This window comes from Barbus barbus (assembly GCF_936440315.1).
Source record: "Barbus barbus genome assembly, chromosome: 23".
NCBI lineage: Eukaryota > Metazoa > Chordata > Actinopteri > Cypriniformes > Cyprinidae > Barbus > Barbus barbus.
In genome coordinates, this window is record NC_136751.1 from 26,508,767 (window position 1) to 26,522,622 (window position 13,856).

At 37.2% G+C, this 13,856-nt stretch overlaps 2 protein-coding genes across 6 annotated transcripts; one reads left to right on the top strand and one right to left on the bottom strand.

Moving 5' to 3' along the window:
- The first annotated feature begins 57 nt into the window (after nucleotides 1–57).
- Nucleotides 58–2,947, top strand: LOC306842592 (uncharacterized protein). 2 transcript variants are annotated; one of them, XM_079373541.1, is made up of 2 exons: nucleotides 58–723; nucleotides 1,747–2,947. In XM_079373541.1, exon 2 carries the CDS (start codon nucleotides 1,755–1,757, stop codon nucleotides 2,412–2,414), a length of 660 nt encoding a protein of 219 aa, XP_079229667.1. In that variant the 5' UTR covers nucleotides 58–723; nucleotides 1,747–1,754; the 3' UTR covers nucleotides 2,415–2,947. The 2 variants fall into 2 exon arrangements, with proteins under 2 accessions (XP_079229667.1, XP_079229668.1); XM_079373542.1 differs by having other exon boundaries at nucleotides 658–723; nucleotides 1,754–2,938.
- A 301-nt stretch (nucleotides 2,948–3,248) lies between these two features.
- Nucleotides 3,249–13,833, bottom strand: LOC306842762 (telomere repeats-binding bouquet formation protein 1-like). Of its 4 annotated transcripts, none has more exons than XM_079373820.1 (22): nucleotides 13,559–13,833; nucleotides 13,370–13,413; nucleotides 12,904–13,014; nucleotides 12,696–12,824; nucleotides 12,447–12,575; nucleotides 12,294–12,354; nucleotides 11,510–11,607; nucleotides 11,270–11,398; nucleotides 11,043–11,195; nucleotides 10,830–10,961; nucleotides 10,492–10,617; nucleotides 10,170–10,273; nucleotides 9,021–9,236; nucleotides 8,595–8,884; nucleotides 8,214–8,278; nucleotides 8,026–8,121; nucleotides 7,635–7,895; nucleotides 7,162–7,203; nucleotides 5,643–5,684; nucleotides 5,191–5,261; nucleotides 4,599–4,766; nucleotides 3,249–3,847 (listed from the first exon to the last, which is right to left on the bottom strand). In XM_079373820.1, exons 2-22 carry the CDS (start codon nucleotides 13,395–13,397, stop codon nucleotides 3,800–3,802), a joined length of 2,499 nt encoding a protein of 832 aa, XP_079229946.1. In that variant the 5' UTR covers nucleotides 13,398–13,413; nucleotides 13,559–13,833; the 3' UTR covers nucleotides 3,249–3,799. The 4 variants fall into 4 exon arrangements, 3 of the variants coding, with proteins under 3 accessions (XP_079229946.1, XP_079229948.1, XP_079229947.1); XR_013781783.1 differs by having other exon boundaries at nucleotides 3,480–3,847; nucleotides 4,599–4,759; nucleotides 13,559–13,693; XM_079373822.1 differs by lacking the exon at nucleotides 7,635–7,895 and having other exon boundaries at nucleotides 3,475–3,847; nucleotides 13,559–13,693.
- Nucleotides 13,834–13,856: the final 23 nt, after the last annotated feature.

A 13,856-nucleotide genomic window follows, 5' to 3' on the forward strand; every position in this document is an offset into this window, starting at 1 on the left:
AGTCAATCAGGGGTAGCATTATGTCCGATTCATTTTAATGACTCGGTTCGTTTCAGTGAACCGGTTCAAGATACTTTTGAGTCATCAAGTTTTCCTAGAAGTGCGGAATTTTGCGGTTTTGTATTTATGTAGGCTTATACAAAATTATGTTGGTCCGTGTGCAAATTATTCTTTAAACTTAATAGTGGACCACTTTGAAAGACTGGCATGCGCAATCTGTTCGTCTCGCGAAATTAAATAGTCAAACGTCAAGTAAAGACTTGGCTAATACTTTTGTGATACAGCTGTTTGTGGTTTGTAATGTCACAATTAAGTGACACGTAATGATATTTTGTCGACCCGATGCGCATGAAAAAAAAACAAAACAAAAAAAAACCTCAAACCAATGCAACTTCAGATTTAATGCACCCTGAATTGGCTTGTATTTGGTTAAATATTGAGTTTAAAATAGGTGTTTTGCCAGACAGGTTCTCTTAACTGCAAAAAAAAAAAAAAAAAATCCAAATTAAGTTTAAACATTTTTTTCACATTTCTGTCGTCTAGCGGTCACACAGCCCAATTGCTTTTCGAATCGGCTCAAATGAATCATTACAAAGAGTCGGCTCAAACGAGTAATTCATCTGGAAACTGTGCATCACCATCTGAGAGTTTCTTCCTTTTGCAGTCAGTCTCTCCATCCCAGATCTACTGCTCGCGTCTCCACTCATTTACTGTTCAACGAAGGTAGGTTTTTACTTAATTGACTTGATTTGCCACGCATGCAAAACGGCAATGTCTACGTTTTGGATTAGTACTACAAGTATCCTGTTTATCTGTAGAGTCTCAGTAGGACTCCGCTTTTGTCCCGCTGTCTGCTCTGATGCCACGTCAGTGGGGAAAATTATAACGGGGTTGAATTCCACCATGTTATTTCAGGGTTAATTATTTTAAAAACTTAATTTGACAGTTTAAATTGTGCTTTAAATCTCTTTACAAGAGTGTTGTCCCCAGATGAGACCCATGTTCAAAGCACTTAAGCAGGAAGGTGTGGCTGGGATAAAATACGAGTTTAAACTGGTTTACATAAACTTTATAAATTAATTAATTTGGGTAAAATGTTTTTTTAATTTAATTTAATGTCCAGAATTAAAATAAAAATTTGCTTTGTGCTTTTATCTACATAAATGCCAATGGAAGCTGTATATATCCATCAATGTTTGCTTGTTTCTCTTCCCTATTTAGTGCCCAATAAAACCACAAAAAGAACATGTTCAGATGTCTACAATTTTCAGCATCATAACTCAGACTTATATATATATATATATATATATATATATATATACACATACATATACATATACACACACACACCGCATGTATTAAGTGCAGTAGTGGTTATACTAATCCAGTTTTTCTTCTTTTGTTCCACTGGCTGATGTTTTACATAACTATATGCAAAACACCCTGACCATGACACAATTCTTGATTAAGTTGAAAAATATAAGTGTTTTTTTGTGTGTGTGTCATTCCTGCTAAAGCAACTTCCTGTGGCCTTCCTTCCCATTATGTGATGTTTTATACGGTTTCCAAAACAGTAGTCCGTATCTGTAGACTGTTCCTACAATGTTTGTAGTGTGTAGGTCCAGTGACAACCTCTTACTTTGTTCTCCTAGTATTGTAGAAACTAGTTAGACAGGTCTTGTATACATAAAAATAGTTGTTTTGAGCGAGTTGGCTTTAATAACTGATGTATCTCTTTATTGCAAGGGGGCAGAATGGGAGCAAAGCTCAGTCGGAAGAAGAGTGAAGGAGGGATAGAAGAGACAGTAGGTCCAACTGTACAAGAGGGCTCACCTGTGGCTGAAAATGCAGAGCAGAAATCTTCTGAAGGTGAGGCTCAAGAAGAGAAGCCCATCGGTGAGCCTGGCTCTTCAACCAGTGTTCTGCAGAGCCTTACACAAGCTGTAGGAGAAACGGTCAATGCAGTCACTGAACAGATTGCTGCACCGATGGGAGATGTTGTAAACAAAGGTATTGAAGCAGTGGAGTCCGCATTGGCATCCGTCAGCCTGATTGAGAAGGAACCTGAACCTGAACAGAAGTCTGAACCTGTAGTAGATCTCGCCGATTCTGATGTACTCCAAGAACCCAGCCTCTTGGATGACCTGCTGAAATCTCCACTCTCAGAAGCCCTCATTTCTGGAGTCACTATGGTGAGTGAAGCCATGACCAGTGAGATGGTGGAAGACAAAATTAGCAATCCTGCACCAGCTGAGAACAAGGATATGTTGGAATGTCTGGATAAGGTGGAGACTCCTTCAGTGGACCTCCTGGACTGTAAACTGACCCATGAATCCACAATCCATAATCCCTATCCTTCATTCACTTCGGAAGATATGGGACAGAATGCAGTTGACGCAGTCGACCTTATATAAACCACTACACTTGCCTCTAGAAAACAGCAGTCATGAAACAGGGTTGTTTGTCATTCAGAATTGAATTGAGGTAGCAAACTGGATGCAGAATTCGTTAGAAAGAATTACAATGAATTAAAGTTCAAAGAATTTCATAAAACTGTCATTTTTATCCGAAATATTGGCTTGACATTGCCTTATTTGAAAGTTTGGACCAGTTTATAAAGCCTTGATGTTTGAGGGTTAATTTTAGTCAATAGAGCCAGTTGTTTAATTCTGAGTTTTACACAACCCGTCATGAAATAGATGAAAGCTACATGTAAAACAAGCCATCTCAGATATCTATTGAACATTCCTTATGCCTAGCAGTTCGTTGACAAGCAGCAAACCAGCTGTCCGATATCTTTTCTTTATGGTCTATTTTCTTCCAAGTTCTTGGTGATTGTGTATGAAGTGTTCAGTCTCCCATTGGGGAAGAGGAAAAGAATGTACATTAAAACATTGATTGTTTGTTGTAAAGGAAAATAAAGACTGTAACACATCACAATAACGTTCTTTGATCTGTATTTGGTATTTAATCAAATATTGTTTGTGGTATGCACTCCTACAGCATCTTCTCTAACCTCTGAGCAACACATCAGTCGGTGAAAATAGCTTGATTCAACATTACCGCAATGCCTCTGGTGTTAGAAATAAAACTCAGCACAGAAGTGTATGAACAATCCCAATACATGCGAGTTTCCTGGGAAGATAGCATGCACCATCTCCCTCAGTTTTCTCAGCGAAGCTTCTGGGGAGAGGGCCAACATTCTTTCCAGAGAAAAGGGGTCTCATGGGATTTTTTTTTTTTTTTTTGAGGTTAACATTCTGGCTCTTTTCCCAAGAAACTTTGGCTTTATTATAAACAAATATCTTTCAACTGAGTTTTCTGTACTGAACATGCAGCAAAGTTTTTGATGAAATTTTAAGCTGCTTCCGTTTGCTGGAATCTGAAGGAAATGCCATGCCTCATTATCCTTGTATAACAGAGCTTTGTGTACTTCAGCCATAAGAGGAATGAATTTAGATGACAGCTCTAGGGAATCTACAGTTGCACAAGTAAACTTTATTCAAATATACATACAGTATGGACTCCCATGCAAATAAAGTGGATTTGACAGAAAACAAATAAACAGGTAACTGTGATACCCATATCCCACATTGGGGAGAAAACATAACATTTAAAACAAAAGTATTTTTTCCTTTTCTCTTGAGTGCAAACAAAGTTATTTTCTAACACATCACCTTGTTGTATAGCAAAAATAAGGGCAAAACTAAAATCCAATAACAAAAATATACAATACATAACTGTTCAAATAAGACATAACAAATAGCAATGGCTGAAAATGAGTTCGGCTGGTGATGTTTTATTTGTCTCCTGCCACAGACAGATCCACACCCCGTGCTTTGGCTTTCTGTCAGTAAAAGAGAAAAAAACAAGATTTTGGATGAGCAGTACTGGGGAAATGAAACGGGAAGCAAAAATATATGTGCTCTTCTTTCACAATACAGGCTAAATCACACCACATCCATGAAGGCACTGGCACGGCAATATAACTAACATCTGATGCCCTCTAGATCTCATCGGGCCATATAATGTTGGTCATGTTGTTATTTTGAACTGAGAAAGACAACCAGAAGAACAGATTGTGTTATGCAACAGTGCGAGGGCCACATTCCAAAGAGGACACAGTTTCTTTAGTATTTCCTCTTTGTGAGATCATTCTTTAAAAGGGAGTCTAATATCGGTTTATTTATTCATTACTATTCACTTTCAATCAGGACATGGGAGCACCTCATAAAAAAAGTATTTTCACCCCAAACAAATGCACTACTGTTCAAAAGTTTGGGGTCAGTATGATTTTTTAATGTTTTTGAAAGTCTCTCATGCTCAACAAGTCTGCATTTGTTTGATCAGAAATACAGTAAAAAAAAAAAACAGTTAATAACTTGTTTTCTATATTAATTCTATTATTAAGTTGTGAAATTTAGCACTCCTCCAATTTCTCACCACTGTAATTTAAACCTTGGTGGAAGCATAGAGTGATTTTGATGTAAAATATTAAGTGAAAATGTTTGACAGCCTTTGTTACATTTACAGTACAGTATTTACATTAGTTACAGTATTCAGAAAACTGATCTTGGTCACTGTTGGTCATGTCATGCCTGCATGTGTTGGTACTTCTTGGCCAGGTCTACATTAGTGCGTCCGGGCTGGAAGGGATACGTCCAGAGGATGGAGTTCCAGGAGTGACCAAACCTCTTCACACCCATTTTGAGGTACTGCAACTCATCAGCAGAAAAGTTCCGCCTCTCTCTGTGTCTGCCTGAAGACTAAAGGTCATTGCATACTGAGTCCGAAATTTTCGCATGCGTTTTTTTCATATTCATCATCCTTTCCTATCAAAATGCTTGCTACAGATGCGAAAACGCAGAAAATCGAACCTGATCCAAATTTTTTTATGATGGACAAACGTTTGGAGAACTTTGATTGACACAACGTGAGGTCATATTTATTTTTTAACATGCGAAAATTTCAGACTCAGTGTGCAATGACCTAAAAGCAGAAAACCTTCACAAATTCACAGGAATTGTTTCAGAGGAAGAGCAAGTCAATGAATTTTACATTTTCTTTGATTATGCTCAGAATGTAATAAACCTGTGCAATAAAAATGTTAGGGGATGTTCTAGGTTCAATGCAAGTTAAGTTAGTGTGAAATCATGGTATACAATTCACCTAATACTAACAGTACCATACATTTTTTGAGAAACACTCTTCTGAAGTTTTCTTGAGACGGCTGTGATCCATGTTCCTTTTCATGCCTTTGCCTGAGAGAAAATGAAGAGAGAAAAATAGAGGAAGTGGAATTAATGAACCAAACCATACAAAATGTGTACATGCTGGTAACAGCAATACAAATGGTGAGACTTGCACAGGCAGCAGGGAGGTACATTGATCTTTAGAATGATTTAGTGGGCAGTCTGTGAAACTGCACACACAGTACTGAACCTGAACTAGTATCCTACTGAACAAATACACACTGCTCTTTAGCAGGACTACAGCTGGACACTCCTCGCAGCATGAACGGTTTTCTTATAACCTGGTTCTTTGCACGCATATGCAGCTTTTATCAAATGTATGGTGTAGTTTACAGATGTTTATTGTGGCACAGACATTATGAATGTTAAGGGAAAGAACACTTCTCTTACTGTATATTTCTCTCGATCTTCTCAGGGGTGTGAGCCTAACACCTGGAGAGAGAAACACTGATAATTAGAGAGCAGAAAAGACACACCAAATGCACTAAAAATGCCATGTGAAAATATCCTAAAAGAGGCTTTTAGATACTTCTATGCAATATCCGGGACATAATACATCCAAAAAAAATTGCATCTTGATTCCACAGACCATTTGTCACATACTGTTTGTGTTTTAATCATCTATCTAGAGTTTGTATAAAATATAAACAGATCATCAGACTTTGTATGTAATTTTAAATTCCCAACACTTTCCAAATATACACTGTTGTTTGGATTGAAGCATTTGCTTAAGGAATAAATGTAAATCATGAGGGTGTGTTTGGTCATATACAGTACAATACAGTCACATTATTCCACCAACTCTTGAGAGGAACAAAACCCTTTGTGTGTGCATGTATGGATGCAAATACAGTATGTGAATGTGTGTTTTGGTAGACTGGAACACACTGATCTTGTTAAAGTGAAACAGTGTGCGCGCTTGTGTCTGGACATATCCTCAGTCCAAATGACTTTGTTTTGGGGTACAGAACAGACTAGTCTCCACAGCAGGAGAGGTCAGAACCCACAGGGAACTATAATCTAGTTAACCATCTTCCCTACACATATGCTCCAACTATCTTCCTATCTTTCTCTTACACACACACACACACAAATCTTTATCATTTACTTGTTTCATCCAGGCATTAAGATATCTATAATGTAATAAGATACAAGTTAAAAACAATAATAATACAAAATAATTATATTTTACAGTTTAAATGAGATAATTAAAACCAAATAATACAATTCAAAAATGTATTTTATCCATTAAGATCATAGGAGTTCAATTCTTCATTTTGTTTGGTCAATTGCAGGCCTGAGCAGTAATGTATAATGGCTGCTAAACTATAAATTGCTACTTTTATATTAGCACCAATTAGAATTGCTTATTAGTGCCATATTTTGACTAGTAAAAATGTAAAGTAAAAATGATCTTATGATTGGGTTCCTGATTACCCTTTCCAGGTATGATTATGTATAATGACTGGATGACACCGCATTACCCTTTACTTGACAATTATAGTGAGAACATCTTTAGAAAGTTCAGTAAGTCTTGAGGTTACGGGAAAAAAAGCCACATCGGAACAACTGAACAGCACTCAGAGACCACAACTCGGCAATAGAGGGAATGGAATGAGTGAGACTGAGGGGAAAAAGGAAAAAACTGAGAGCAAAGATGGAAAGACATTTCAGCAACATAGACAAAAGTCAAAGCACAGATGAGTCTTGTGTTACATAACTACCTTATTCAATAACATAACCTGGCTCTTTGCAGGAATATGCACCATTAATCAAATGTATGGGGCAGTGTGCAGATGTTTATAGTGGCATAGACATTATGAAAGGTATCTCTCCTCCCTCACCTCTAAACTGAAATATATCTGAGAGCTAGTTCTCTTTTGTCCTGAAAAGGAAACATTTCTCTTACTGTGTATTTCTCTCGGCCTTCTCAGGGGTGTGAGACTAACACCTGAAGAAAGAAACAGAGAATTAGAAAACAGAAAAGAAGCACCAAAATTGCAAATATAGCATGTGAAGGTTTGCATACTTCTATGCAATAACTGGGACATAATATATCATAAAATTTCATCTCGATTCCACAGACCATTTGTCACATACTGTTTGTATTTTAATCATCTATCTGAACAGAGTTTGTATAAAATAGAATATACACAGATCATCAGACTTGGTATGTAATTATAAATTCCCAATGCTTTCTTAACGTACATCGTTGCTTTGGTTGAAAGCATCTGCGAAATGAATAAATGTAAATCATGAGGGTGTGTTTGGTTCTCCAGGCCTTGTTCTATCAAAGCTACTTTCTAAACATTTGAGGTCAGAGCAATTCTTCAACACTCCCAAAGACTCTGTGAAAGACCATGTGTGGACGCCATCTCTTACATCTGTCTGATGGTTGGTGACTCAGCCTGTGTTTTTCCCTCTTGCTCCTCTCTGTATCCTCACTAGTGCTCTTTCTGTTTTTGTCGTGTGTGTGGATGTGAGTGTGTGTTAGAGTGTGGCTAGTCCTCTTTAACTGCTGGCTTCTCCTAAATCGATCCTCAGCCTCTCGTAGCACCAGGTGAAAGTCACACTGAAACCTGCAGCTACGCAACACAGTGCCAAATGAACGACTATCCATCTCATTCATATGTTTCACACAACCTAAGAGATGGAAAAGGTGCATGTGTGCACATGAAAGCATGGAGAAAAAGAACATGTGAGACAAAAAGAACAACGAGAATAAGTATTCCTTTTATTATCTAATGTGTTGTTTATTTGTGTGTATTTATACCTGAACAGCGTAGACCCTTGGGTTTAGAGGCAGAGGGCGGATTCAGAAACATGTTAATTTCTCTGTCTAACAGCTCAGAGCACAGAGACATCTCATCTGAAAAGAAGAAAAATTTTGTAGGTGAAGAGAAATCAAAGGTTTTTCTGTGACTTAGCACAAAGCAAGTGTAATGTTTTAGTAGGATTTACCATCAGAGCGAGTGTGTGTGCACTGGTTTCTCTTCATGGGATCAGGATGTCTGAAAATATCTGGGCTGAAACCCAAGAAAAATAAAACGGAGAGAGAAATGTCACTCCCTCGAGGAGGAAAAATTTACTGACTCTGTCTTGAAAAGTCATTGACATGAAATGAATTATGTGTATCTGGATTTAATGTGAACATTCTAATCCTGAATAAAACAACTAGGTATGAGAAAAGCAAGAATAACAAAAAATCTATTTATTTACATTTTCTGGCCACAAGTGTATGATTAGTTTTTGAAAGACATTAATTTGAATGCTTTATTCATCAAATTACATGTATTTAAACAGTGTGTTTATCTAGCAAAACTGTAAAAGCATAACATTTACCCCTGTGTATCTCTGCCGCCCCCTGTTGGCGTGCTGCAGTGCAGTAGAAGTTTGTTGCCATCATCATCATCATCATCTGAGTCTAAATTCATCATCTTTAATCTCTTTGCCACTCTTTCACACTGCATTTTCCTCTCCGTGTCTCTCTTTTTCACATCTCCCTCCTGGTTGTCACTCCTCTCATTCTCCCTCATTAGTTCATGCTCTCTCACATTGCCCTTTTCGCAGCTAGGGTCTTTGAAGTGAGTGACTTGGGCAGGTCTCAAACACTCTTCAGTGCTGGCACACTGCTACTTACAAACACAAAACAGACAATGATATGTTTACACCAGTTATCTCAATTAACACAAACATACTGTAAACTGATGCAGAATGCTAAACATTTACACATTACTATCTATTAATGTGTTTACATTTCATTCTCACCGAGTTCTCTTTGTTGTATGGTATTTCATTTGTGATTGGTCGTTCTAGAGTTCCTGCATGGGTTGTGTGTAGCTCCCCACATATTCGATGGTAACCTTTGACCTTTCGCATCACAGAACCCTCCCACCATGCCTCATTACATTCCACAGATGAGGCCGACCTCTGATTACTGCTCTGCTGGATTTCAGTGTCTTTTTCCCACAGTTTCACACCAATCTGAAAATCAAAATACAAAATTAGTTTAATACAGTTAAGAGGATGATTTTATTCACAGCACACTCTTCCTTTTCCATGAAATGTAAGCATGCTTGACTTAACTCTAAAATACTCACATGCTCTAAAATACTGGACTCTAAAATACTCACATGCTTTTTCTATGGTGTGTTATCACGTGTGATTAAATTTAGTTTGTAAAGACTTCTGGTATTATGTACTAAATAACACAAGAATGCTCTTGGAATTATTAAAGAATAAAAAAGAATTCAAGAAAAAAATAATTCAAATGCACTCAAAAACACTAAAATCTCTGTTATAACATGACTTTTACAGGGAAGCACTTGGTTAAATATATAGGAACTAGGGGTGCTTTCACATTTGGTTCACTTGCCTGGTCCGAACCAGAGTTCGATTGCTCCCCCTCCTCCTGCTGGACTGCGTTCATATTATTTAGTAAGGACAGTGCGGGAGAAGGCAGCAAAATGCATAGTTGCTCTCTTCATTTTTATATATATTCATGTTTTTGAAACATTGATTTTGTTTCCAAAGCTTCAGTACATAACGGCACTTACGTCTGTCTTATGAATATACTGCAAATGCTCTAAAGAACGCTGAAGGCGAACAGAAATGAGACAACAGCTCACTGCTTGCAGCGCGTCAGTCACGCTCGTCAGGAAAGTGAGTGAAACACACACACAGACACATTTTTTATCAAATAATACATCATTAATAGCGGTTCACTTCTACGATTTGGCCACCCTTTTTAAACGGACTCGCGGTACGGTTCGTGTGTGCGCACCCGAGTTCAGAAGACAGCATTCACATCATCCAAACGAACCGAACTCTGACGTCAATCGAACCCCGGTGTGCACCAAAAGTGCTAGTGTGAAAGCACGCAAAAATATCATAATATACATTCACAAACAGAAAAACCTTTTTCTCCAGGAGCTGAATTCTTTGGAGTATTTCTTCAGCAGACCGCCAGTGACTCTCCTCCTGTAGATCCATAGTTGACATGCCTGTGCCTAGTGATTCAGCTGGGTGGAGAAGTAACATAAATATCAAATCATCATGTGCCAAAGTGTCAGTTTAATAGAAGCAGGACATTAAAAGAAGGTTGTGGTCACTACAACAAGTGCTGTGATGTGGTGCACTTGAAATAAGTTTCCTGCCAAAGACTCTTTTGCAATAATTTCTGCATGCTACTACAACCATATAGTGTGAATATGTACAAATATAAAAATACATAACTCACTGATTCTCTTGCAGGTGTGCAGTACAAACACGGCTGCCTTTCTAACCTCTTCATCACTAGCCTCAGTGAGCAGTGAAATCATAATAGGCAAACCTCCTGCTGACAATAACTGAGACTGATGCTCTACTGCACAGACAGAGAACAGACAGACTAATTACAATAATATACAAGATCACATTTATTAAATTATATACAACACAAAATTTGCATGACAACTGTAGCTTAAGTGCATTGAGCTAAATTGCAGAAAATCAATGAGAATGATAAAAATAAGTAGCGGGAATTTGAATCTAGGGCTTACTTAATCATTTGTAAAACACAAAATCACAAAAACTCACCACATGCATCCGTGAGGTATCCAATCGTCAAAACCACAGCGAGCTGGTCTTGTGGGTCAAGGTTTGGGCTGGACAACAGACACAACAGCCCTGGAATGACCTTCATCTTTGTTAAAGAAGATACCAACTGCTCTGAAACAGGAAGACAAAAGAAATGGAGAATCCAATACAACCAAGTAGTTCTCTTGGGGTGTGTGTGTGCATGTGTCTTACCATTGTTAGAGATGCAGGCAGAGAGTGTTTTAGTGATTACTGTAGCCATCTTACAAGCAGGAGCACTGTGTGCCGACTGAGACAACACTCTGGTAAGAGTGTCTGAGAGTGAATCCAAGCCTCCCACTGACACAAAATACTCCTGAGCACAAGCTGAAAGGCACATATTTACATGAGAGCACATAATGTAGCATATGTTAGTTTGTTCTGATGTTGTTTGTGCTCACGATTGTTTGCAACAGTCATGCCAATAAATGAGCATATAGGCTGTGCCAGCTCTGCCCTGGGCAATGCCACTTCCTGCAGCCAGGTCTTCACCAGGGGAAACACATACATGCAAGCGTTCTGATTCTCCTCTGCAAAAAACAACGCATTGGAAGAATGTGTCTCTCAATCTCATTCTAAACAAACTTTTAGGGTTTAGTGAAGGTAAAGGAGTAGAGAAGGGATGGAGAACATAACCATACCATTTTGAGGGTTGTTGACAGCACCACAGAGAGCACTAGACACAGTGGCCCACAACTGTAGCTGCTCATAAGATGCGTTAGAATCTGGAAAACTATGCCTGAAAAGCGGCATAAGAAAGAAAATAAACTGAAATCTGGTTCTGCTGAGCATCAGGGGAGTGTTTAAGTGAATTTCCAGATGTTTATATGGATTTTTGTGATTCACTTCAACAAAACACCAGACAGTGTTTGAAATGTTCCCTTCCGCACCAAGTAAGAAAATTCTATTTCAGGTTTTCTACTTCAAAATCTCATGTTTAATTCAATTCTTGCCATTTCTTTGAAATTGTTTGTGAAATTTACTAGCATTTTTGAGCGAAATTTGCTTTTCAGTGTGTCGTTTCAAACCAGTATAACTTTCTATCTTCTGTGGAATACAGATTTTTTTTTTCGATATGTTATTTTTTGGCCATACAGTAAAAGTCATTGGGATCCAAAAAGTTGTTATTATATGGAGAAAAACAGTTTAAATATTCTTAAGAAATATCACACAGAAGAAAAAAGTCATACTGAGCAACTAATGACAAAATTTTCTGTTTTTGGCTAAACAATCCCTTTAAGCAAAAAGCCAGTAATTTACATTGAAGATAATTTTAGAAATAATGCTCCATAAAACCGTTTTGAAAGAAGATTTGAAACTTATGTGATGTATTACCTTAAAACTGTAGTCTATCCCTTAGAGCCTCGTTTTAAAGGATAAAAATAAAGGCAGATAACTGCGCATACCTGAACTTAATGTGTGTACCTGAACAAATTGAGCAAGGTTTCGATACACCTGGAGGTCTTAGCAAGAGTCTGTCCAGATCCTGGAACAGAAAACATACACAAACCGTTTGTGAATTGCCAGTATCAGGACAGGAATGGTCTCATTGGACTTAAGTTTTACGGTAAACCTTACTGTTGTTGGCAACCAATACAGACAGCATGTACACCGCTACTCTTTTTTCCGTCAGAGGCATTTTCTGTTCCAGATGCTGTCCTAAGTCACAAAACGTCTCCTCTCTGCACAGTGACTGTTTACAGCTCTCTGCAAAGAAAGAATATGTATATAGTCAAAAGTTACATTTCAAATATGAACTATTTAACAATAAAATGATAAAACCACACACGTATATACATGCATACATAACGGTAACTGCATACACACCATGTAATTCAGCCAAGGATGCAAGTGTAAATAGAGCGGTCTCTTTAACCTGAGAGAAAGTGCTGGACTTTGACAGGTTATAGATGAAGGAAATTCCTCCAATCTCTCTGAAGAACTCCACATACTGACCTAATACACAAAGAAAAATCATTAAAGTTAAATATGTTTAGGTATGAGACATGAGTGTGTTCTGAGCTGTAAATCAGACCGTTCTGTTTGCAGATTGAGATGATAGTCAGAAGAGCTTGTTTCTGTGATCCAGGCCATTTCATCTGGTATTTCAGACATTCCAGTAACAGACGCAAATCTGTCTTGGTAGCTGAAAACGTGAAGACTGTTAACTCCTTTAGCTTGAAAAGCAAAATATGTACTTGGAACTGTACAACAGATGGGTTTTGTGCAATAAAACACAATATAATATTAATAAATTGTATGTTTCCACTTAAGACCAGGTACATTTGAACAGAACACAAACCAGAGAAAGTAAAGGACTTTACTAGAAACTGAAATATCATTAAATATGTTTACAGTTCAGTTTTGCACATGTCAAAGTTTCAAGATATTTAAAGATGCATAAGAAAAATGTTATGCATTAATATTTTTAATGTTATAAATTAACGTTTTATAATGTTACCAAAAATAAACTACACATTCTATTACGATAAAATGCTCACCTTCCATTTTTTTTATGTTTGTACTCATTAAATGTCACTATATCCTGCAAAAAAATAACAAATGTAGTCAGAATATGGTAACTTACATAAACTGTCAGTAAATAACGGTAATAACTATAATCAAATATTTCTTCAACTTCGCTGAACGAAACAATATTTACACTCCCTGCTTAAGGTTGTTTAGCTTACATAATATCCACGAGTCAATCCTAAATGTTTTATAAAATAAATAAAAATAAAAAAAACTGTTGAAGAGACAAAACCAACGACATTTCAACGGAAGAAATTCATAATCCCGCTCCCTAAAGTGCCGCTTTTTTAATCACGTGACGTGAGCATAGTTAATTAAATTAATTATTAGTCATTAAATCATTTATATTACTTAATTTTTAATCTGTGTGTATAATGTAATATAAATAACGTAATTATTAATGAATTGATTTTTTTTATATATATATCTGAATGTTGAATACACACGGCACTGTAG